This window comes from Urocitellus parryii, chromosome 3 (genome assembly GCF_045843805.1).
Source record: "Urocitellus parryii isolate mUroPar1 chromosome 3, mUroPar1.hap1, whole genome shotgun sequence".
NCBI lineage: Eukaryota > Metazoa > Chordata > Mammalia > Rodentia > Sciuridae > Urocitellus > Urocitellus parryii.
This window is the reverse complement of record NC_135533.1, coordinates 82,687,685-82,705,065: the sequence shown is the minus strand read 5'-3', so window position 1 is coordinate 82,705,065 and position 17,381 is coordinate 82,687,685. Positions and strand designations below refer to the sequence as shown.

General features: G+C 41.7%; 1 protein-coding gene across 4 annotated transcripts in view; it reads left to right on the top strand.

Moving 5' to 3' along the window:
• Gsdme (gasdermin E) overlaps positions 1 to 17,106 on the top strand; it is a 65,472-nt gene extending 48,366 nt beyond the window's left edge. For 2 of the 4 annotated variants that reach the window (XM_026400238.2, XM_026400241.2), the window contains 5 exons: positions 2,966 to 3,130; positions 5,018 to 5,145; positions 6,614 to 6,815; positions 8,903 to 8,976; positions 16,307 to 17,106. In XM_026400238.2, the coding sequence (XP_026256023.2) occupies positions 2,966 to 3,130; positions 5,018 to 5,145; positions 6,614 to 6,815; positions 8,903 to 8,976; positions 16,307 to 16,540 (803 nt within the window). In that variant the 3' untranslated portion in view covers positions 16,541 to 17,106. Of the gene's footprint in view, positions 1 to 2,965; positions 3,131 to 5,017; positions 5,146 to 6,613; positions 6,816 to 8,902; positions 8,977 to 13,803; positions 13,891 to 16,306 lie in introns of those variants that run through there. The other 2 variants (XM_026400239.2, XM_026400240.2) reach the window with 2 other exon arrangements.
• Positions 17,107 to 17,381: the final 275 nt, after the last annotated feature.

Sequence of the window (17,381 nt, the reverse complement as noted above, 5' to 3'; positions counted from 1 at the left end):
TGGCCAGGAGTGACAGTGCTCATGTGGTGTTTGTCTTTCTGTGTCTGACTTATTAACTTGGCATAATGTCCTTCAGGCTCATCTACCCTGCCTCACAGGACAGGATTTCATTCTTTCTAATGGCTGAGCAGTATTCCATTTCGTAGTTGTACCACATTTTCTTCACCCATTCTTTTTGTTACTGGGCATTGAAGTTGATTCCAGGGGTTGGCTAACAAAGCACCATTATTCACTGTTGTTACCATTCTGTGTGTTCGATTTCCAGAACTTATCTGTAACTAAACTGGACACCCTTCCACCACTCTCTCCATTTCTTCCACCTCCAAGCCCTTAACAACCACTCTTCTATTCTCTGCTGCAGTGAGTTCGATTATTTTAGATTCTACATATGAGTGAGATCATACAGTGTTTGTCTCTATATCTGGTTTATAATGCTCTCCAGATTCATCCATGTTGTCACAGATAGCAGGATTTTATTTTCTTTTATGGCGGAATACTATTCTACTGTGTAATCTATACCCCATGTTCTTTATCCTTTAATTCATCAATAGACATTATTTCCATATCTTGATGATTATGAACAGTGTAGCATTTTTGTAAGGACTTTTGAAATTTTGGCTCATGGGAGAAGATGTCCATAAGCATGCTGGGGACTCAGGTACACAAGCGCCTTCCTGGTGCCTGCCGATCCAGTGTTTGCAGCACTTTGGGGAGTCCTGTTGCTCCTAGGGGGGGGGCTTCCTTCTTCTTGGACTCTGTGCTTGTGTGTGTGCAGCCGTGTCTGGTCTGGATCTTGTTTACATTTCAGTTTCAAGCTTTGTCTCTTTGCTGGCTTCCACTGTCTTTTAAAATAAACTCCTCTTTGTACTGCTGGGAAGAGGTACCCTGGGGACACCTCGGGCCCTTCCTTTGGCTCCTTTCCCACACCTGGCCTGGGTGGGAGCTCCAGGGACCTTTTCCCTCTGCCTTTGGTGATCCTACTGATGTGATGTTCTGGTAATTCACTGCCTGACTGGGAACAGGTTCTGCTTCTCTCTCTCTCTCTCTCTCTCTCTCTCTCTCGCCGACCGATGTTTCTGTCACCCTTGCCACAGAACGTTCTGATTCAGCCTTATCAACCTGAGGGCCCTTAAGAGGTGTCTCTCACCTCCCTTCCTCTGGTGAGATGACATTGGGCTGGGACTCTGTTTGTCATTTAAGACAGTGAGAAGTCTGACTCCTGTCCCAGCCACACCACCTGCACTGCTACTCTTTCCTAACTGGCTTTTCTGAATCTAGCTCCATCTGTTCCATCCTAGCCGTACCACTAATAGGATTATTTTAACATAAAAATCGGATCACTTCATTCACCTGCTCAAACACCCTCTGTAGCTCCCTTTGTCCTACACATGAAGTCGGCCACAGCCTGTGTTCCCAGCTTTCGCTCTCATCACCAGCACCACCTGTCTAGTGATGTCCCCCAGTGTTAGTCCACCATCTAGTGATGTCCCCCAGTGTACGTCCACATCCTGGAACCCGCTCCCCAGCCTGTGCTGGCTGCCCCTCCCATCTGGGGCCTGGGGCGTGCCTCCACTCCTTGCCCACCGAGCTCCTTCTGAGCCGATCTGTGGCTGTTTAGGCATGGCTTCACCTAGGAGGCTTTTCCTGGTTCTTTTTCACTGTGATGGGGCTTAAGATACAAGACCCCGAAATATCTTGAAAGAGTTTGAAGAAATGTCAGAAGTAAGAACATCACTGTGGCCTCGGTGCCCATCTCCTGGGAAGCCCGGGATAAAGCGAGGAAAGATCTCTCCTGGAGCAGGGAGAGGCAGCCACCCAGAAAGAGGGTCCGAAGCACCACTCGGCTTCCTTGTCCTGTCCTGCTTCTCCATGACTCTCCCTCTGCATCACAGGAACACAAAACCACTCAGGTGTAACTTTCTTTGGGTTCTTTGTCTCCTCATGGAGGCTCTGTGTCGTGTAAAATTCATAGCAGGTGAATTCATGGCTTGACTCTTGTCCATCTGTCTTTTTCTTATATAACCTAAGATGTTTGTGAGGTTCTTAGCCACGAACCTAAGATGTTTGTTTCCAGGCCCAGCCACAAGTTCACGCCATGGCCTCTAAGCACCCCAATTACGAAATAGAAGCATAGAGGGAACCCAGATTCTTGAGTGCGTGCACTGATTTTGCCTAGCAAAAACATAACAACACAATACCTGCTATTTTTACCCACAGCTTAGATGCTTTAGCTGAGTTCTCAATATGGAAGTGTTTCTGGAAACATTTCTTTTATTATTAAAGCAAACCTTCCTATTACAGAAATTTCACTTATGTTCCAAAGTAGAGCTAATAACCTGGACAATTCATGTTTTCCCCCAAAACTTTACCACCTCCCTGCTTTTTGGATTGATTTGAAGCAAATTGGAGACATTTTACTGTTTCATCTATAAATATTCCAGTACCTTTAAGCAATAAGTCTTTTTTAAAAAAGACTTGTATAGATTCATATAGAACATGTCCTTTTATGTCAGTAGTTTCTTTTTTCATGCCAGAGATCCTTCCCTTCATTAAGAGAACTTGGGACTCCTTTAAGACATAGCCATATAATTGCTTATGCACCTAAATGTACTCATAGTAATTCTTTAATATTATGAGTATTCAAATTTCTCCAGTTGTTTCATACATGGTGGATTGCATTTGTTCAGAGATTGTTCAAATCAAGATAAGGAAGCATTCCTGTGGAAGCTTGCTTCCTGCCTTTTGGAGACTCCACTCTGGAAGGCTTTGTGAGGAACAGCCATTGCTCCTGTGTTTGAAGGGAGTGCTGAGTTTTGGGTCTAGCAGCATAAGGTGTATAAGGTGGGTTTTGTGGGGAAGGTGGATATGTTCTCTGCCCCAGCCTGAGTTGGGTCAAGGCAGGTCTAAGATGTGCTACAGCTGGGCTGACCCGCTCTCTGGCTTGTCCTTTTCTCCTGCACTGTAGAGTTTTGCCTCCTCCAAGGGAAGCACGGTGGCTTCGAGCACGAGAGGAGAACTGACTCCATCTACCTGGACCCCATGGCTTTTCGAGAGTTTGCATTCGCGGACATGCCAGATGCTGGGCATGGGAAGTCTTCCCAGGATGGGCCGTTAAGTGTTTTAAAACAAGGTATTCACAGTCGGGTGGGTATTGCCTTGTGGCTAGTTGATGGCTAAGCAAATCCTGTACCCCGAGGTATAGGATGTGGCCTTGTAATGTGTCCTTGAGGATCAGTGACTCCTCACTGACTCACAAAAAATCTTTAAAAAGGGAGCATCTCTGCCTCTGAATCCTCTGAACCCCCCTTGGTTAGATCTTAGGGAAGGCCAGATCTTGGGTGCCATGTATTGAAGAAATTATGGGAAGAGTGACCCTAGGTGGGTAGGGGTAGGAGGAGATTGAGGACTGGAGCAGTCCGGGGCCTGGCATTTTTCTTTCATTGTAACGATGGAAGACTGCTGACTACTAAGAACAGCTAGAAAAACCCAAGTTTTTCATCTGTTTCATTATATTTCAGGCTTCATCGCCAAGACGAGCAGCACTTTGTCAGTATTGCACAGTGCTGTCTCAGAGGCTCTTTCTCTACATGGCAGAGCCACATGATGCCATGGGGAGAGGGGCAGGACTCGGGAGGTGCCTGCAGCAGTTCCTTTTTCTCTTCACCATGTTGTGTTTTAAAAAGCTGGTTTCTTTTTTGTTGCAGTAGAAGGAGGAGATGGGCAAGGAAAAGGAGAAACAAGTGGTTAGGTAAGAGCTGTGGCAAAAGCAAGGAATGGCTCAGAATATACTCTGACTTGGTAGATAAGAAGAGAGACTCAACAGGCTTTGCTGTGTCCTGTTGATTCTGTCACAGAATGTCAGTGTTGGAAGAATGCCATTATGGGCCAAATCCTGTAGGTCTTTCCCATCTAGGTAGGTGATGAGTGGGAGTTTTGACTATTAGAGAATGTTGTGGGTTAGCAGCCCAGCAGCAGCTGCACTGCAGGGAAGTGAAAGGCAGTCCAGGGCTGGGCTTCCTCTGCTTCCTTTTCCCCAAGCCCACCTTTGAGTTGGCCATTCTAGTCAGCTAGGGGGCAGTGGGCAGCGGTGCATGTTGGGCAGGAGTGGGGTAGGGGCCGGCCTGGTCTTTGTATCTCAGATCCTAATGAGGACAGTCAGTGTTTCTCTTCAGGCTGGGGCTGGCAAAGGCCTAGTTGTGTTCACAGGAAGGTTTTTGAATGTCAGTTACTAGTTCTGTGTCTGTGGAGCTGCTACCATTTTTTGCTGGAATTTGTCAACAGAGGTGTTGCATTTATGTATTAGTATCAGCCCTATGCATGAATGCATTGTTTTATGAAATCTTTTTTTTTTTTCCTTAAAAATCTCTGTTGGGCTTAATTTTACTAGAAGCTTTTGACAACCTTAAAAAGGATTATAAGGGGAAGGGCTCCCAAGCATCCTGCAGAGGATGTGAGTAACTCATCTTCAATACACAGGGAGGAGGAAAGGAGGGGGACCATGGCATAGCTGTTTGCTGTGAACATAGGATGCCAGCCTCTTTGAAAATCATGCATTAAATATGAAAGGATACAAAATATGCAATGTAAAGAAAGGACATAAAAAGAAATTTTTATGAATATTTTAGAAATTGTATGGCTCTGAAGTATTGTAAAAGCACTGACTTATGTTTAGTATTTCAGCCTTGAGAATTGGTGCTACAGAAGTTATGCTAACGGGAAGTCTAAGTGACTTCCAGAAAATAATTGATACGACTTAAGCTGACACCTGAAATACAAAACTGGGCCTCCTTTCTTTCTTTTCTTTCCCTCTCTCCCTTCCTGTTAAGAGTTTGTTTAGTGATTGAAAGACATGGAGTGGTGTTTAACTCAATGTTCTTTATTTCTGAGTTCCATGACTGACTGCAGCTGGAAATGGCTATGGAAGAATGGGTACCAATTAGCAGTAAGCAGCAGGCCTCGCCATGCTGTGCGGAGCTGTGCACAGCAGTCTGATCCTGGGTCTGCTCTGTTTTCACAGCGTCTCTGCTCCTGGAGAAGAACTTCCGCCCCTTTGTGGAACTGCCAGAGCAGCAACAGAAAGCTTTGCACAACCTCCTCCTGGTGGTCTTGTTTGATGAGGAACTCCTCATGGTCTTGGAGCAAGTGGTGAGACTGGACATCTCAAGGCAGGGTTTTATCTGTCTGTTCTGGAAATGTGCATGGGTTAGACTTGTTAGGCATTCTATCTTGAGATAGAATGAAATTGTGGTACGTTTCCCCACCTCCTTTCAGCCTCCTAAACCTTTCTTAGTTTTATTAATAAGTCTTGAATATTTTAAAGGCAGACAGGCAGCTGATACCAGGCAGAGAGGGATGTATGATTTTTTTAGGGCTGCCATGACAACTGACCAAATTTGGGGCTTAAAAAAACCAGAAATTTATTCTTTTACAGTCTGGAGGCCACAAGTCAGAAATCAAGGGGTTGGGAGGGCCCCCTGGAAGGTCCAGGGGAGAATCATTCCTTGTTTCCTATAGCTTCTGGTGGCTCCTAGCATTTTTTGGTTGGTGATCACATTGTTTCAGTTTGTGAAGGAACACCTTCACCATCAGCTGTCCACCCTCCAAATGCCTAGACCTTTTGCACTTAAAAAGGTTGAAGCTAGGCTGGGGATGTGGTTCAGTGGTGGAGTGCTTGCCTGGCACGTGTGCCCCAGACTTGATTCCCCAGCACAACACACACACACACAGCTGTGGCTTTAGAAATCTTTTTATGTAGTGTCATTTTTATTTTTTTGTCTTTTTTTTTCTCTTTCTGCAGGGAGTTGGAATTAACTGACTGAATGCTTTATGGTTCCAGCAAAGCATTCATGGTATTTTTCCTTCTTGAAATTAGATTGTGCTGAAAGAGTTTAGTTACCAATGAAATTGCTCAACCTCCCGGCAGGCACACCTTTGCATTCTGGAGGGTGCAGAGCTTAGCCCTGGGGAGAACACAAATGTTTTTAAAAGCCTGTTGCTTTTTACTTCTTAAAATAGCTTCTTTCAAGAGGAAAATGTCAGGCTGGCCCCCTGTGGACAGAGGATCAGCTGCCTGTCAGATACTGGAGAAGCCAGCCTGTGTAGGGGCAGCTCCTGCAGAACTGAGTCTGGACTTGGAGGCTGAGGGTGGAGAATGAGCTGGGTGGTCAGAATTGGCTTGTCTTACAGGGCCACCCTACCCCTTCCAGCTGCTGGGGCTGGCTGGAAACATACCAGGCTGAGAGGGCTACGTTTTTTAGAGTTTGAATTACCAGAGGGAATGGTGCTTTTATGTTCCTCTTATCTGTTTTGTTTGTAATGACTTGTTTTTGGTCTCTGCTCTGAATCAATAAATCCTGTCCTGATCTAGACGTTTCTACCCAATAGTTCTCACATGTCTCCTGTAAAAGGATAGTAAATGGGTAAGGTTCAGCTTACTCCCTCTTTGAGGAATAACCCTATGGATGAGTATCTTCAAAATGTGGAAAGGGCTCAGCACCTTGCTTTACTGGGGAGAAGGTAGAGGGCATGCAGCATGTGCGTGAATCCCTGTGAGGGCACCCTCGCTCGGCCATGGCTTCACAGCATCCTCTTTTCTTCTACCCTTGCCCTGCAGTGTGACGACATGGCTGGTGGTGTCTGCTCCTTGCAGGCAGCACAGGCCATGGCGGAGCTGAAGCCCCCTCAGCAGCAGGACCTCACAGCCTTCCTGCGGCTGGTGGGGTGCAGGATACAGGGCGAGCATCCTGGCCCTGAGGATAAGGTCAGCAATCAGAAGCTCTTTGCCACAGCCTACTTCTTGGTCAGTGCACTGGCAGGTATGGAAATGGGCAAAAAAGAGTAAGAAAAATGGCTGCTTTGAAATGGTTGCTTTGAAACTGTGTTGCTTACTGTACATGCTTCGGGGCACATGGAATGGTGACTGGAAGGTTTGGTACAGACAGATCCCTCTTCTCCAGTACAGGGCGGGTAAGAAGTGGAAGGTGGGTAGAGAGGCTTGGCCAGCATGAGGCTGGCCTTTCTGTCCACCTGGAGCCTCTTCCACTCTTGGAAGGCTTCTAATCCCTCCCTGAGCCAGGGCTTTCCTCGGACTCTGGAAATCGTCTTCCATAATACCACCTGTGACAGGAACCAGAGTGGGAGTGCTGTGGTGCAGACACTTTCATTTGCACCTGCTCCTCCCTTTTCCCTTGGCAAACTTAATTGCTGCTCCATGACAGTTCCAGGCTGCAGAAATTCTGTGTCCCTGTGCACCAGGCTAGGGGCAGGGCTTGTTGGGAATAGTAGCCCCTGCCTGCCCCACCTCTTTGCCTCTGCCATCAAATCTCACCAGGCCAGGAGCCTGCGGTCATCCTTTGTGAAGAAGCTGGGTTTTCAGTTCCCTCTTTGGCAAGACAGGACTAACCAGCACTACTGATTTTTCTTCAAGAGCTGCTAGTTAGAGCACTGATGCATTCAGGGTTCCTCCCCAGCACTGCACAAAAATGGAGGCCCAGGAATCTTAAGTTTACAAAAGCAATTATCAGAGAGGATGTCTCCCAGCTCTATATGCCGATGAATGTATGCTCTATGTCTTATTGAGAGTATGGATAAAAGTTTTAATTGGTTGACTAAGACAGGACAAGACAGAGAGCCCTGTGGATCTCCACTAGAGACTTTAGTTCAATATTAACACTATTGTATTAGAATCTTTGATTATAGACATTCTATCAGGTCCTGATCCACAGGCCAGAGTTCTTCAGCTTGTGAGAGGCCTTTTCATCACATACCCTGTTACTTCTTGAAACATCTATTTATAGGCTGCCAAATATGTAGCAGGTGTATTTATAGTGATGTCAAATATGTAGCACATGGCTGACAGGGAGAATGTACCAGTTCCCCTTTTTTTCCTGATCCTAGACCTTCTCTGCAGCATGAGATACTTGCTGTTTTTGAGCTGGAAGCTCAGAGACAGTGAAATCTTTCAGTGCAGCAAGTTTCTAAACCAGTGCTTCCCTGCTGCCCTTTTCCATCTCTCTGGACTGGGATCTCACTTCCTGGCCTGTCACAGCAGAGGGCAGGCTAGTTTAAAGCTCTTTTGCAAACCCCGGGTCCTTCTGACCTTCTGAGTTGACCTTCTTTTCTAGACAACATGGTCTTCTAAGAATAGGGATGCTGCTGGAGCAGAAAATGGGCTCCTCTTTGAGTCCTAAAACCTATTTTTGCTTTTTAGTACCCTTAGCTTTTATCAGTGCTTCAGTCCCAGAATCTGACCTTTCTCCTGGAAAGCTTCCTCCATACTTGTGACCATAAGCAAGTCCCATGCTCTGGACTCTTAAGACCTCATTTGCAAAACTGAATTGGTACATGAAAGAGCAGTCAACATAATTCACTCAAGTTCAAGACACACTGGGGGGAGCTTATATTACATTTTAGGCACCCCCAGGTGTGGAGGAAGGAGAACATATCTAGTACAGGACATCATAGTTGAGTGGCAGCAGAAAGCTCTATAATGCAGGTGCTGTTCTCTCATTCTGTGCCCTGGCACCTAATCCATATTATTCTGAGTAATATGGTACAAAAATGTTTCCAAGAATAAGTGGTGAAGATAATGATTACATAGTGGTCAGGCACCACCTGGAAATCGAGGGAAACATGGTCAGATGACATGGCTATGACAGGGGCTCAGCTGCTGTGATCTTTCTACTACGCTGTGTGTTCCATCTTCATCTTCTTGGTTTGGAGCAAGAGATTCCATGAGAATGTGGGGGAAGTTGTCCATTTAGAACCATCCATTCAATCAACAATGACAGAGTATCACCCACCCCTGCCTGGCTGGTGGGAAAGTATACCAGTACCACCCAGGGACTGGCTGTTTCCATGAATGAATTTTGGACAGTGACTTTTTTTTTTCTTCCTCCTTTAGAAATGCCAGATAATGCTGTATCTCTACTGGGCACTTGCTGGAACCTGAAGATTATTCCTGCACTGTGCTACTTGGTAAGGAACTTCCCAGATTGGATCTTAGGATGGATGGGAATGGGGAACTAAAGTTGGGGTAGACTCCTAGCAACTGATAAACACATATAGCTCTCAGGGTAGTTTAAGCAGGTATTGTCAGTAAACTCAATTTTATATATAATGTACATGCCCATCTCATGGGAAAACATTGCCCCCGCCATTTCTTAAACTGGTATGTCGTTTGGTCATAGAAACTGTCATCATTTTAATTGTATGTAATGATTAGCAAAATAGCAGCTGTGTTCTTTTGCAGCAACTGTGAGCTCTGCACTTACCAAGTTAGCTTTCCCCAAGAATTTAGACTAATTAATTACATTCAGGAAGTATATACAAAAGAAAATCCTGTGACTAAAATTCTTCCCCCAACAAACTCATACTTCGTAGTCCCCTTCCTTGTGCATTAGTTCCAGATTTTTATCTTTGTGTTGCCCTCTTGTACTAGGAGAGGCTGGTAGAGCACACTTAAGAGTTGCACAATGAATGGCATTCTGTTTAACATTGTTTGCCTTTTGAAGGTTGCTCAACAAAGACATACACAAAGTCATTTTTTTGAAAGAGACCTTCCTATGTCTTCACACAATCTCTCTATAGCTAGGCCTCTGCCTTCTGAAGGAGTATCTTAAAGGGATTAAGAATAGGGTACATGGGCTGAGGTTGTGGTTCAATGGTAGAGTGGTTGCATGAGGCACTAGGTTTGATCCTCAGCACCACATAAATGTAAAAATAAAGCTATTGTGTCCACCTAAAACTTATATATTATGTGTGTGTGTATATATATATAATATATATGTATATATATACATATATATATACATATATGTATATATAAAGAATAGGGTACAAAGTCTACCTGCATCTGTCTTTTTTCTGTCTGATGGGTTTTGGGAGAACAGTATCAGGTACATTAACACATTTGCCAAGTTAGAATCAGTAGAGAATGTTAACTTTGCCCCTTTGGTCAGTTATAGTCTTTTTTATTCCCAAAAGTGCCTATGGGTAAAAGGGGTTGGCAGGTGGTTAGAGAAGGCAGCTGGATGCTGCTCAGCAATCCCTGGCAAGCACAGTGTAGCTCATGCTGAAATTACTGAGATGTGGTGCTCATGCTTAAAAGAGCAGGACTAATCCCCTCTCTAAAGTTCAATCCATAGTTTACCATCTGGGCCAAACAGTTTTATTAACCAGTGGTTACACTGTGCTGCAAGCTCTGTTTGGTGAATTTACAAAGGTGTAGATTCATGAGGCTGATTTTGATGATCAACACAACAAGTGTTTGTACCTTTCAATGCATGTCATTCAGTTACCTGGATAAGCTGCATATTACTTTTCATTACTGAAAATGTTGCTCTGAACATTTCTGAATTTCTTTTGGATTTCCTTCAGAAACAGTTAAAAATTTATGCATACTTTATAGACCTGCTTCATTACAAAAAAAAAAAATTATCCTCTTTAAAAAAAAAAAAAGCATTACAGGCATAGATCAAGACCCTAAGAGTGGCATAGATCAAGACAAGTTAAATATTTCAAATGTTTTGAGAATTAGAGTGATTTCCAAAGTAGCCTCTGAAGAACTTATGTTACTTCAATATTCTGTGTTGGTGTTCTAGGCAGCATAAATGATCTCTGCTTTCACAGGCAGCTTAGAGTTTAGAAAGAGGAAAGGGCAAACAGTTCCTATCAAGGAGCTGTTTCATGTAGTAAATTTGGGGAGACAATGGAGAAACTTAATAGTGGTGGGAATGTGTGGTGGGTTAAGGAGGGGGATTAGAAAAGAGGCCTTGGAGGTGGCTTTGCAGTTGACAATGGAGGGATGCAAAGGGAAGGGTGATGTGGAAATTTGGAGAGAAAGTCTTACCAGTTTAAGAAATAGCAGGGCAATGTGTCTTGAGGCAGGAAGCATAGTTGAACAAATGATGGTACCTACCTCTGAGAACGCCTGCAAATACATAAGAAATTGACATTTTCATTTAAAACAAAACAAACGACCCCCCCCCCCTGAAAATCAGAAGATAAACAAAGGTACTCTGCATGCAACTGCCACAGAGAAGAGTCAGGGCAGCAAAGGAAGAAATATATTTCCAGAAGAGTAAGTGAGGGAGAACTCTGGAAATTAGCAATGAAGTGACAGGAACCCTAAAAAGCATAGAGAGTCAGAAAGACAGCCTTGAGAAAAAAAAGAGCAAAGCAATTCATAACTTCAACCCAGGTTCCTGGACAGGGTCCAGGAACACAACTGGGAAAGGGTAAGCGGGCAAGTGTAGAAGAACTTCACAGTACTTACAAGATTTAAATATAGTTTAGGGAATTGGGTGGTCTAAAAGTGATTGCTCTGCTCCAAAGAGCCTCCCCAGACCACTAGAACTCTACAGTGACCACTGTTACATGCCATCTTGGCATAAGGGCCAGCAGTTGCCTAGTCTAGTAGTCCTTCCACAGGCAAAAAAAACATCCCCATTAGTATGCTGCAGCTTTAGAACAAGCAGGTGCCATGACCATAAGCTCCATGTTTGTCTGTGGAAGGTTTCCTCACCAGCTCACAGCCTTGGGAAGGTAGCCCCTGTTATAAACTCCAGGCTTCACCTGTACCTTGTCCATTAGGTGATGGGAAAGTGCCCACTGAGGAACCCAGTTACTAGGAGCTCCAAACCCACCCTGTGAGAACTAGAGATGCTCTTCCCAGCCCAAGGCCTTGGTACTATAATTGCTGGTGCAAAAAGCCTCAAAACCACTCAATATTATCCCTGAGAACTGGAGGAAGGCCCCTTTCATGTTCTCCAGGACTACCAATGCTGTAAGCCTTGGCCCCACCAGCACTTGCCCTGTGTGCTGTAGGGACATTCCCATCCATGTCTGCATCCAGGAATGCAGATATCAAAGCCTCAGCACCAATTGTGCTCAATCTATGGAACCTAGATCAGATCTCTCCCATGTGCTACATCTCTAGGAACACTGATACCAGTACTACAAGTGCAAATGTGATCTGTACATGCTCTCTATAGATAAGTAACAATGGAGGGAACATCTTCTATATTGCCTGTGGACTTTGGACCAGAGCTGCCAAAAGTCACAAAACCATAGCTTCAGGAAAAGTGGATAACAGTGGTGACAGGTCCCAGCACCAGATGTAATTGCCTATAGGGCATGGAGAAAGTTCCCTCTATGTTCCAAGATCTTGCTTGAGCCCATGATTACCACTGCCAAAGGCCCCAGCATCACCAGTGCTGCTGGTGCCATGTGACCAGGCATCACCCACATTCCATCTTGAGAGTTCTGTGGATGGTGTCCTGTTAATCTTCTGTCTGGGAACTGTGGCCACTGGTGCCAAACCTTGGCATAATCTGTGCTGGCTCTGAGGGACCTTGGAGGAGTTTTGTCCACATCTTACACTGTGGAAACTGCAACCAGCCACCACAAGCCCCAGCTCCATCAGATCTTGACTGTGGAGCCTGAAAACACACACCTGTGGAAGCTTGTGTATACTGCAAAGAACTGCTTTAGTCTGTATGATTGATGCCTTCATAGACACTGCTGACATAAAGCACACAGATGCTTGTGAGTTACCCTGTAACCAAAAACAAAGCACCTATCCAACTAAATGCATACCCCATCTAAATGCAAAAATATTTTCCTATTTAAGCTACTTCATAAAATTGGAAGAGGTGAACATTGCACCAGATGTGCAAATACAACATAAGGACACAAGAAACATTGTGGCATGATTCTCTAGAAACAGATCTTAACTTAAAGGAAATATATGGCATGCCTGAGAAAGACATTTAAAATAAGGATCCAAAGGAAACCCAGTGAGATGCAAGAGAATACAGATAAAAAGTACAAAGAATTGGAAAATATTCATGATATGAATGACGTAATCACCAAAGAGATAAAAATAATAAAAAGAACCAATCAGAAATTCTGGAGCTAAAAATTTTAAGAATGAGATGAAAAATAGTATAGACAGTTTCCACAACAGAATAAATAAGCACAAGAAAGAATTTCTGAATCTGAGGAGAGGTCTTTTGAATTAACTCAGTGAGAAAACAACAACAACAAAATAAAATTAAAGAAAGCCTATGAGAATTATGGGACATCACTGGGTGAACAAATATTGGCATTACAGTAATTCCAGAAGGTGAGGAAAGGCAAAAGGTGCTGAAAAAACAATTTTTGTGAAGAAAAACCAAAAACTTTCCAAATCTTTAGTGATATGGATATAAAGATGTAAGAAGCTCAAACAACCCCAACTAGACTCACCAAAATAGACCTATACCACAGTATTATAGTCATAATGTCAAAAGTACATAATGTCACAAATAGCTTTTCTCTTGCTATTTTTAAGATTAAGTCACATACAAGGATACAAGGGAATGCCCATTTGATTTACAGATTTCCCAGCAAAACCTTAAAGGTCAGAAGAGAATGAGATGATATATTCAAAACACTGAAAGAAAATAAACCCTGTCAATCAATAAACTGGGCCCATTAAATTATCCTTCAAACAAAAGAAGAAAAAAGTCTTTTCCTGATAAGCAGAAACTGAGGGAATTCACCACAAGATCAACCCTACGTTAAAAACAAGAGTATTACCATCATGAAATCACATAGAAATATAAAAAGTCACTAGAGGAGTAGATACATGAAAGAAAAAAGAATTTTGCATGACACAAAACTAACAAGTCACAAAAACAATGAGAAGTAGAAAAGAATAAAAAATTTACAAAGCAGGTAGAAAACAACAAAATGACAGGAAGAAGTTATCTCTAATAACCTGGAAAGTAAGTAGACTGAATTTACCAAATTTACCAAAAGACAGACTACTTGAATGGATTGATGAAGAAGCCGCTGCTACCCAACTACGTGCGTCTTACAAGAAACTCACTTCACTGGTAAAGACAGACTAAAAGTGAAAATTTGGAAACCAAAAGTGAGCAGGAGTGGGTATATTCATATCAGATAAAGCAAACATCAAATCAAAATAAAGTATAAAAAAGGCCAGAAGATCATTATATATTGTTATAAATTTCAACTCAGCAATAAGCTATATCAATTATAAACATATGCATTCATTAGGGGACCATCCAAATACACAAATATTACTAGATCTAAAGGGAGAAAATATAATACAATAATAATTGGAACTTCAATGCCCCACTTCTTCAATGAACAGATCATTCAGACAAAATCAATAAAGAAACATCTGAGTTAAACCATACTATAGAGCAAAGATCTAATAGAAATATACAGAAGTTATGGAGGCACACAAAAATGGAAAGGTGTTGGTGTTTATGAATTGGATGAATCAATATTGCTAAAATGATCATACAACCCAAAGTAATTTATAGATTGAATGCCATTCCCATGAAAATGTCAATTACTTTCTTCATAGAGATAGAAAAAACAATCCTAAAATTCATTGGGAGCCACAAAACACCCATAATAGCTGACATTAAGCCTAAGGAGGGGAAAAATGTTAGAGACATCACAATAGCTGACTTCAAAACACACTACAAAGCTACAGTAATAAAAGCATGGTACTAGCATGAAAACAAGACACTGATTAATGGAACAGAACACAACTTAATCTACCTCCATACAGTTAACTGATTTTTGACAAAGGCACCAAGAACATAGAGAAAAGAGTCTCCTATAAATGTTGTTGGCCAAATTGGTTATGCAGACAAATGCAACCAAATCCTTTCATCTCATTGTATATTAAAGGCAACTCAAACTGGATCATTTAAATGTTAAAACTATGAAATATCTGCAAGGAAATACTTCAGGAATTGGTGTTGACGACGATTTTTTAGATAGAACCTCAAAGGCATAGGTAATAAAAGTAAAACTAGACAAATGGGATTATATCAAACTTCTACACAGCAAAGGAAATAACAGAGAATGGAAGAAAATCTATTCAAATATACAAATGCTATTTTTGCAAATTATTCATCTGACAAAGCATTGATATCCACAATATGTAAGAAACTAAAAAAGTTGAATAATATAAAAATCCAATTAAAAAATGGGCAGAAGAACTAAGCAGACACTTCTAAAAAGAAGCTAACTAGTATATAAAGAACAATTCAATCTCCCTAATCATCAGAGAAATGCAAATCATAATCACAATGACATATAATTTCACCCCAGTTAAAATGGCTATCATCAAAATGACAAAACATAAGAAAGTGCTGGCAAGGATGTGGAAAAAAGGGAAACTCTTTTATACAGTCGGTGGGAAGATATAGTGTAGCCATTATGAAAAAGTGTGGCAATTTCCTTAAAAATCTAAAAACAGTACTACCACGATTAAAAAATTCCACTATTTAGTACATGCCCAAAGGAGTTTAAAATTATTATACCAAAAAGATACTTATATCCACATGTTTATTGCAACTGTTTTCACAACCACTAAAATGTGGGCACAATCAAGATGCTCTAGGGTAGATGAAAGGAAAATGTGGTCTACATATGTAATGGAATATTATCCAGTCATAAAACAGAATGAAATCCTATCTTTTGCAGCAATGTGGCTGGAACTGAAAATCATTTTAGGTGAAGTAAACCAGACACAGAAAGACAAATACATGTTATCACAGTACACTGAAGAATGAAGTGGACTAGAGGTCATTAGAGACGAGAAGAGGGAGTGGGGGAAAGTTCACTCAGGAGAACCAAACATTGAGTCAAGGAATTAGTTCTGGTTCTTCTTTGGCACAGTAGGATAACTGCTGGTTAAAATAATCTATGAAAAAGCTGGGCGTGGTGGCACACGCCTGTAATCCCAGCAGCTCAGGTGCTTAGCAGCTCAGTGGCTGAGTGCCCTGAGTTCAATCCCCGGTTTAAAAAAAAAAAAAAATCTACGATATACTTCAGAATGACTAGAAGAGCACACATTTCCCAACATATCAAAATGATTAATATTTAAAGGGATGGAAATACCTGTTACCCTGATTTGATTATTACACACTGTATACATGCAGTGACTTACCATGATGAACCCCATAATTATGTACAAATTAGGTCTCAATAAAAACAAAATGATGAACTCTACATACTGATATATGAAAAAGATACATTTGATCTTCCTAAGCTACTATAGTTAATGGGGTCTAGAAAGAAAGTAGAGTTCAGGCTGGGGATTCAGACAGAGGACTCTAGGAATAAACTGGTTAAAAATCAAGTCTCAGGTCCTGGTCTAGATCAATATATGTTGTTACATCTCACAAGTTTTCCATAATTACCTAGAAATGTGCTGCTGTCAAACTGGATTTTCTATGACATTTTAAATTGAGTTTGTTTAAATATGTCATTCCAGTTTCATGCTTTGTCTGATAGTGGAGTATCTGATCTTGAAGATCCAATTTTGGCTCCTCTTAAAGATACAGAGAAGTTTGGGATTGTGCAACGCTTATTTGCCTCAACCAATATTAACCTGGAGAGACTACAGTCATCTGTGAAAGCTGCTGTCCTGAAGGATTCTCATGTTTTCCCACTAATTCTCTGCATTACCCTGAATGGACTCTATACTTTGGGCAAAGAACATGAGTAATGCCATTTGTCAATCAGAAGCATACAATATTGGCAAAGCTGAGTATGTTTCAGAATTGTTAAGATACTAATTTGGGATTTAGGTCTAATGCATGTTAAAAGTTGATCAATGAAATGAATTAAAAAACACATTAAGTGGTGACTTTCTGCATTCTGAATGACACAAGCGACTCTTTAAACATTAGAATCTCTCCTATGCTGGTAAATGGTGGATACCCACATCCAAGATAAGATTCTAGGACCTGAGGAGAGTTGAGATTCCAACCTAGTGTACATTCAAACCTTTACTTTTTTCCCCAGAATAATGGTTCCATCTATCACTTTCTTACATTTTCCACTTTGTTACATGTGAACACAGAATAGTCTGACATTTTAATCCAAAAATTCATTTTAAATTTTGACTGCTGTGGGAAGATAATTTCTTGTCACAAAATTGGCTATGTATTGGATGCACTGTACATATTTGATGATTAAAAAATAAACTGTAAATGTTCCTGGAGTATTCTTCTGCAAAACAAAATTTTACTAATGAAACAAAACAAATTCAACACTAATATTAAAAAAAAAAAACCCTGCCTGGGGGTTCTAGCTGTATCTATTTTATTTGACCTTGCCTTGTTTTGATGAATATGCTAATTCTACATCTAGTACAAAGTTCCTATGCATGTAGTAATTTAACTTGTCATTGCTATACTTTCTATCCAAGGAAAAGTTGAACTTTAAAAAAAAATTTTTTTTTTTTGCTTTTTATTCTGTTTTGACTTCTTTCTATCATAAATAGCTTAGACTGTATCCCCAAGAGTTTCTATCAACAGGATCTGCTGTAATGTATCTGGAACCTG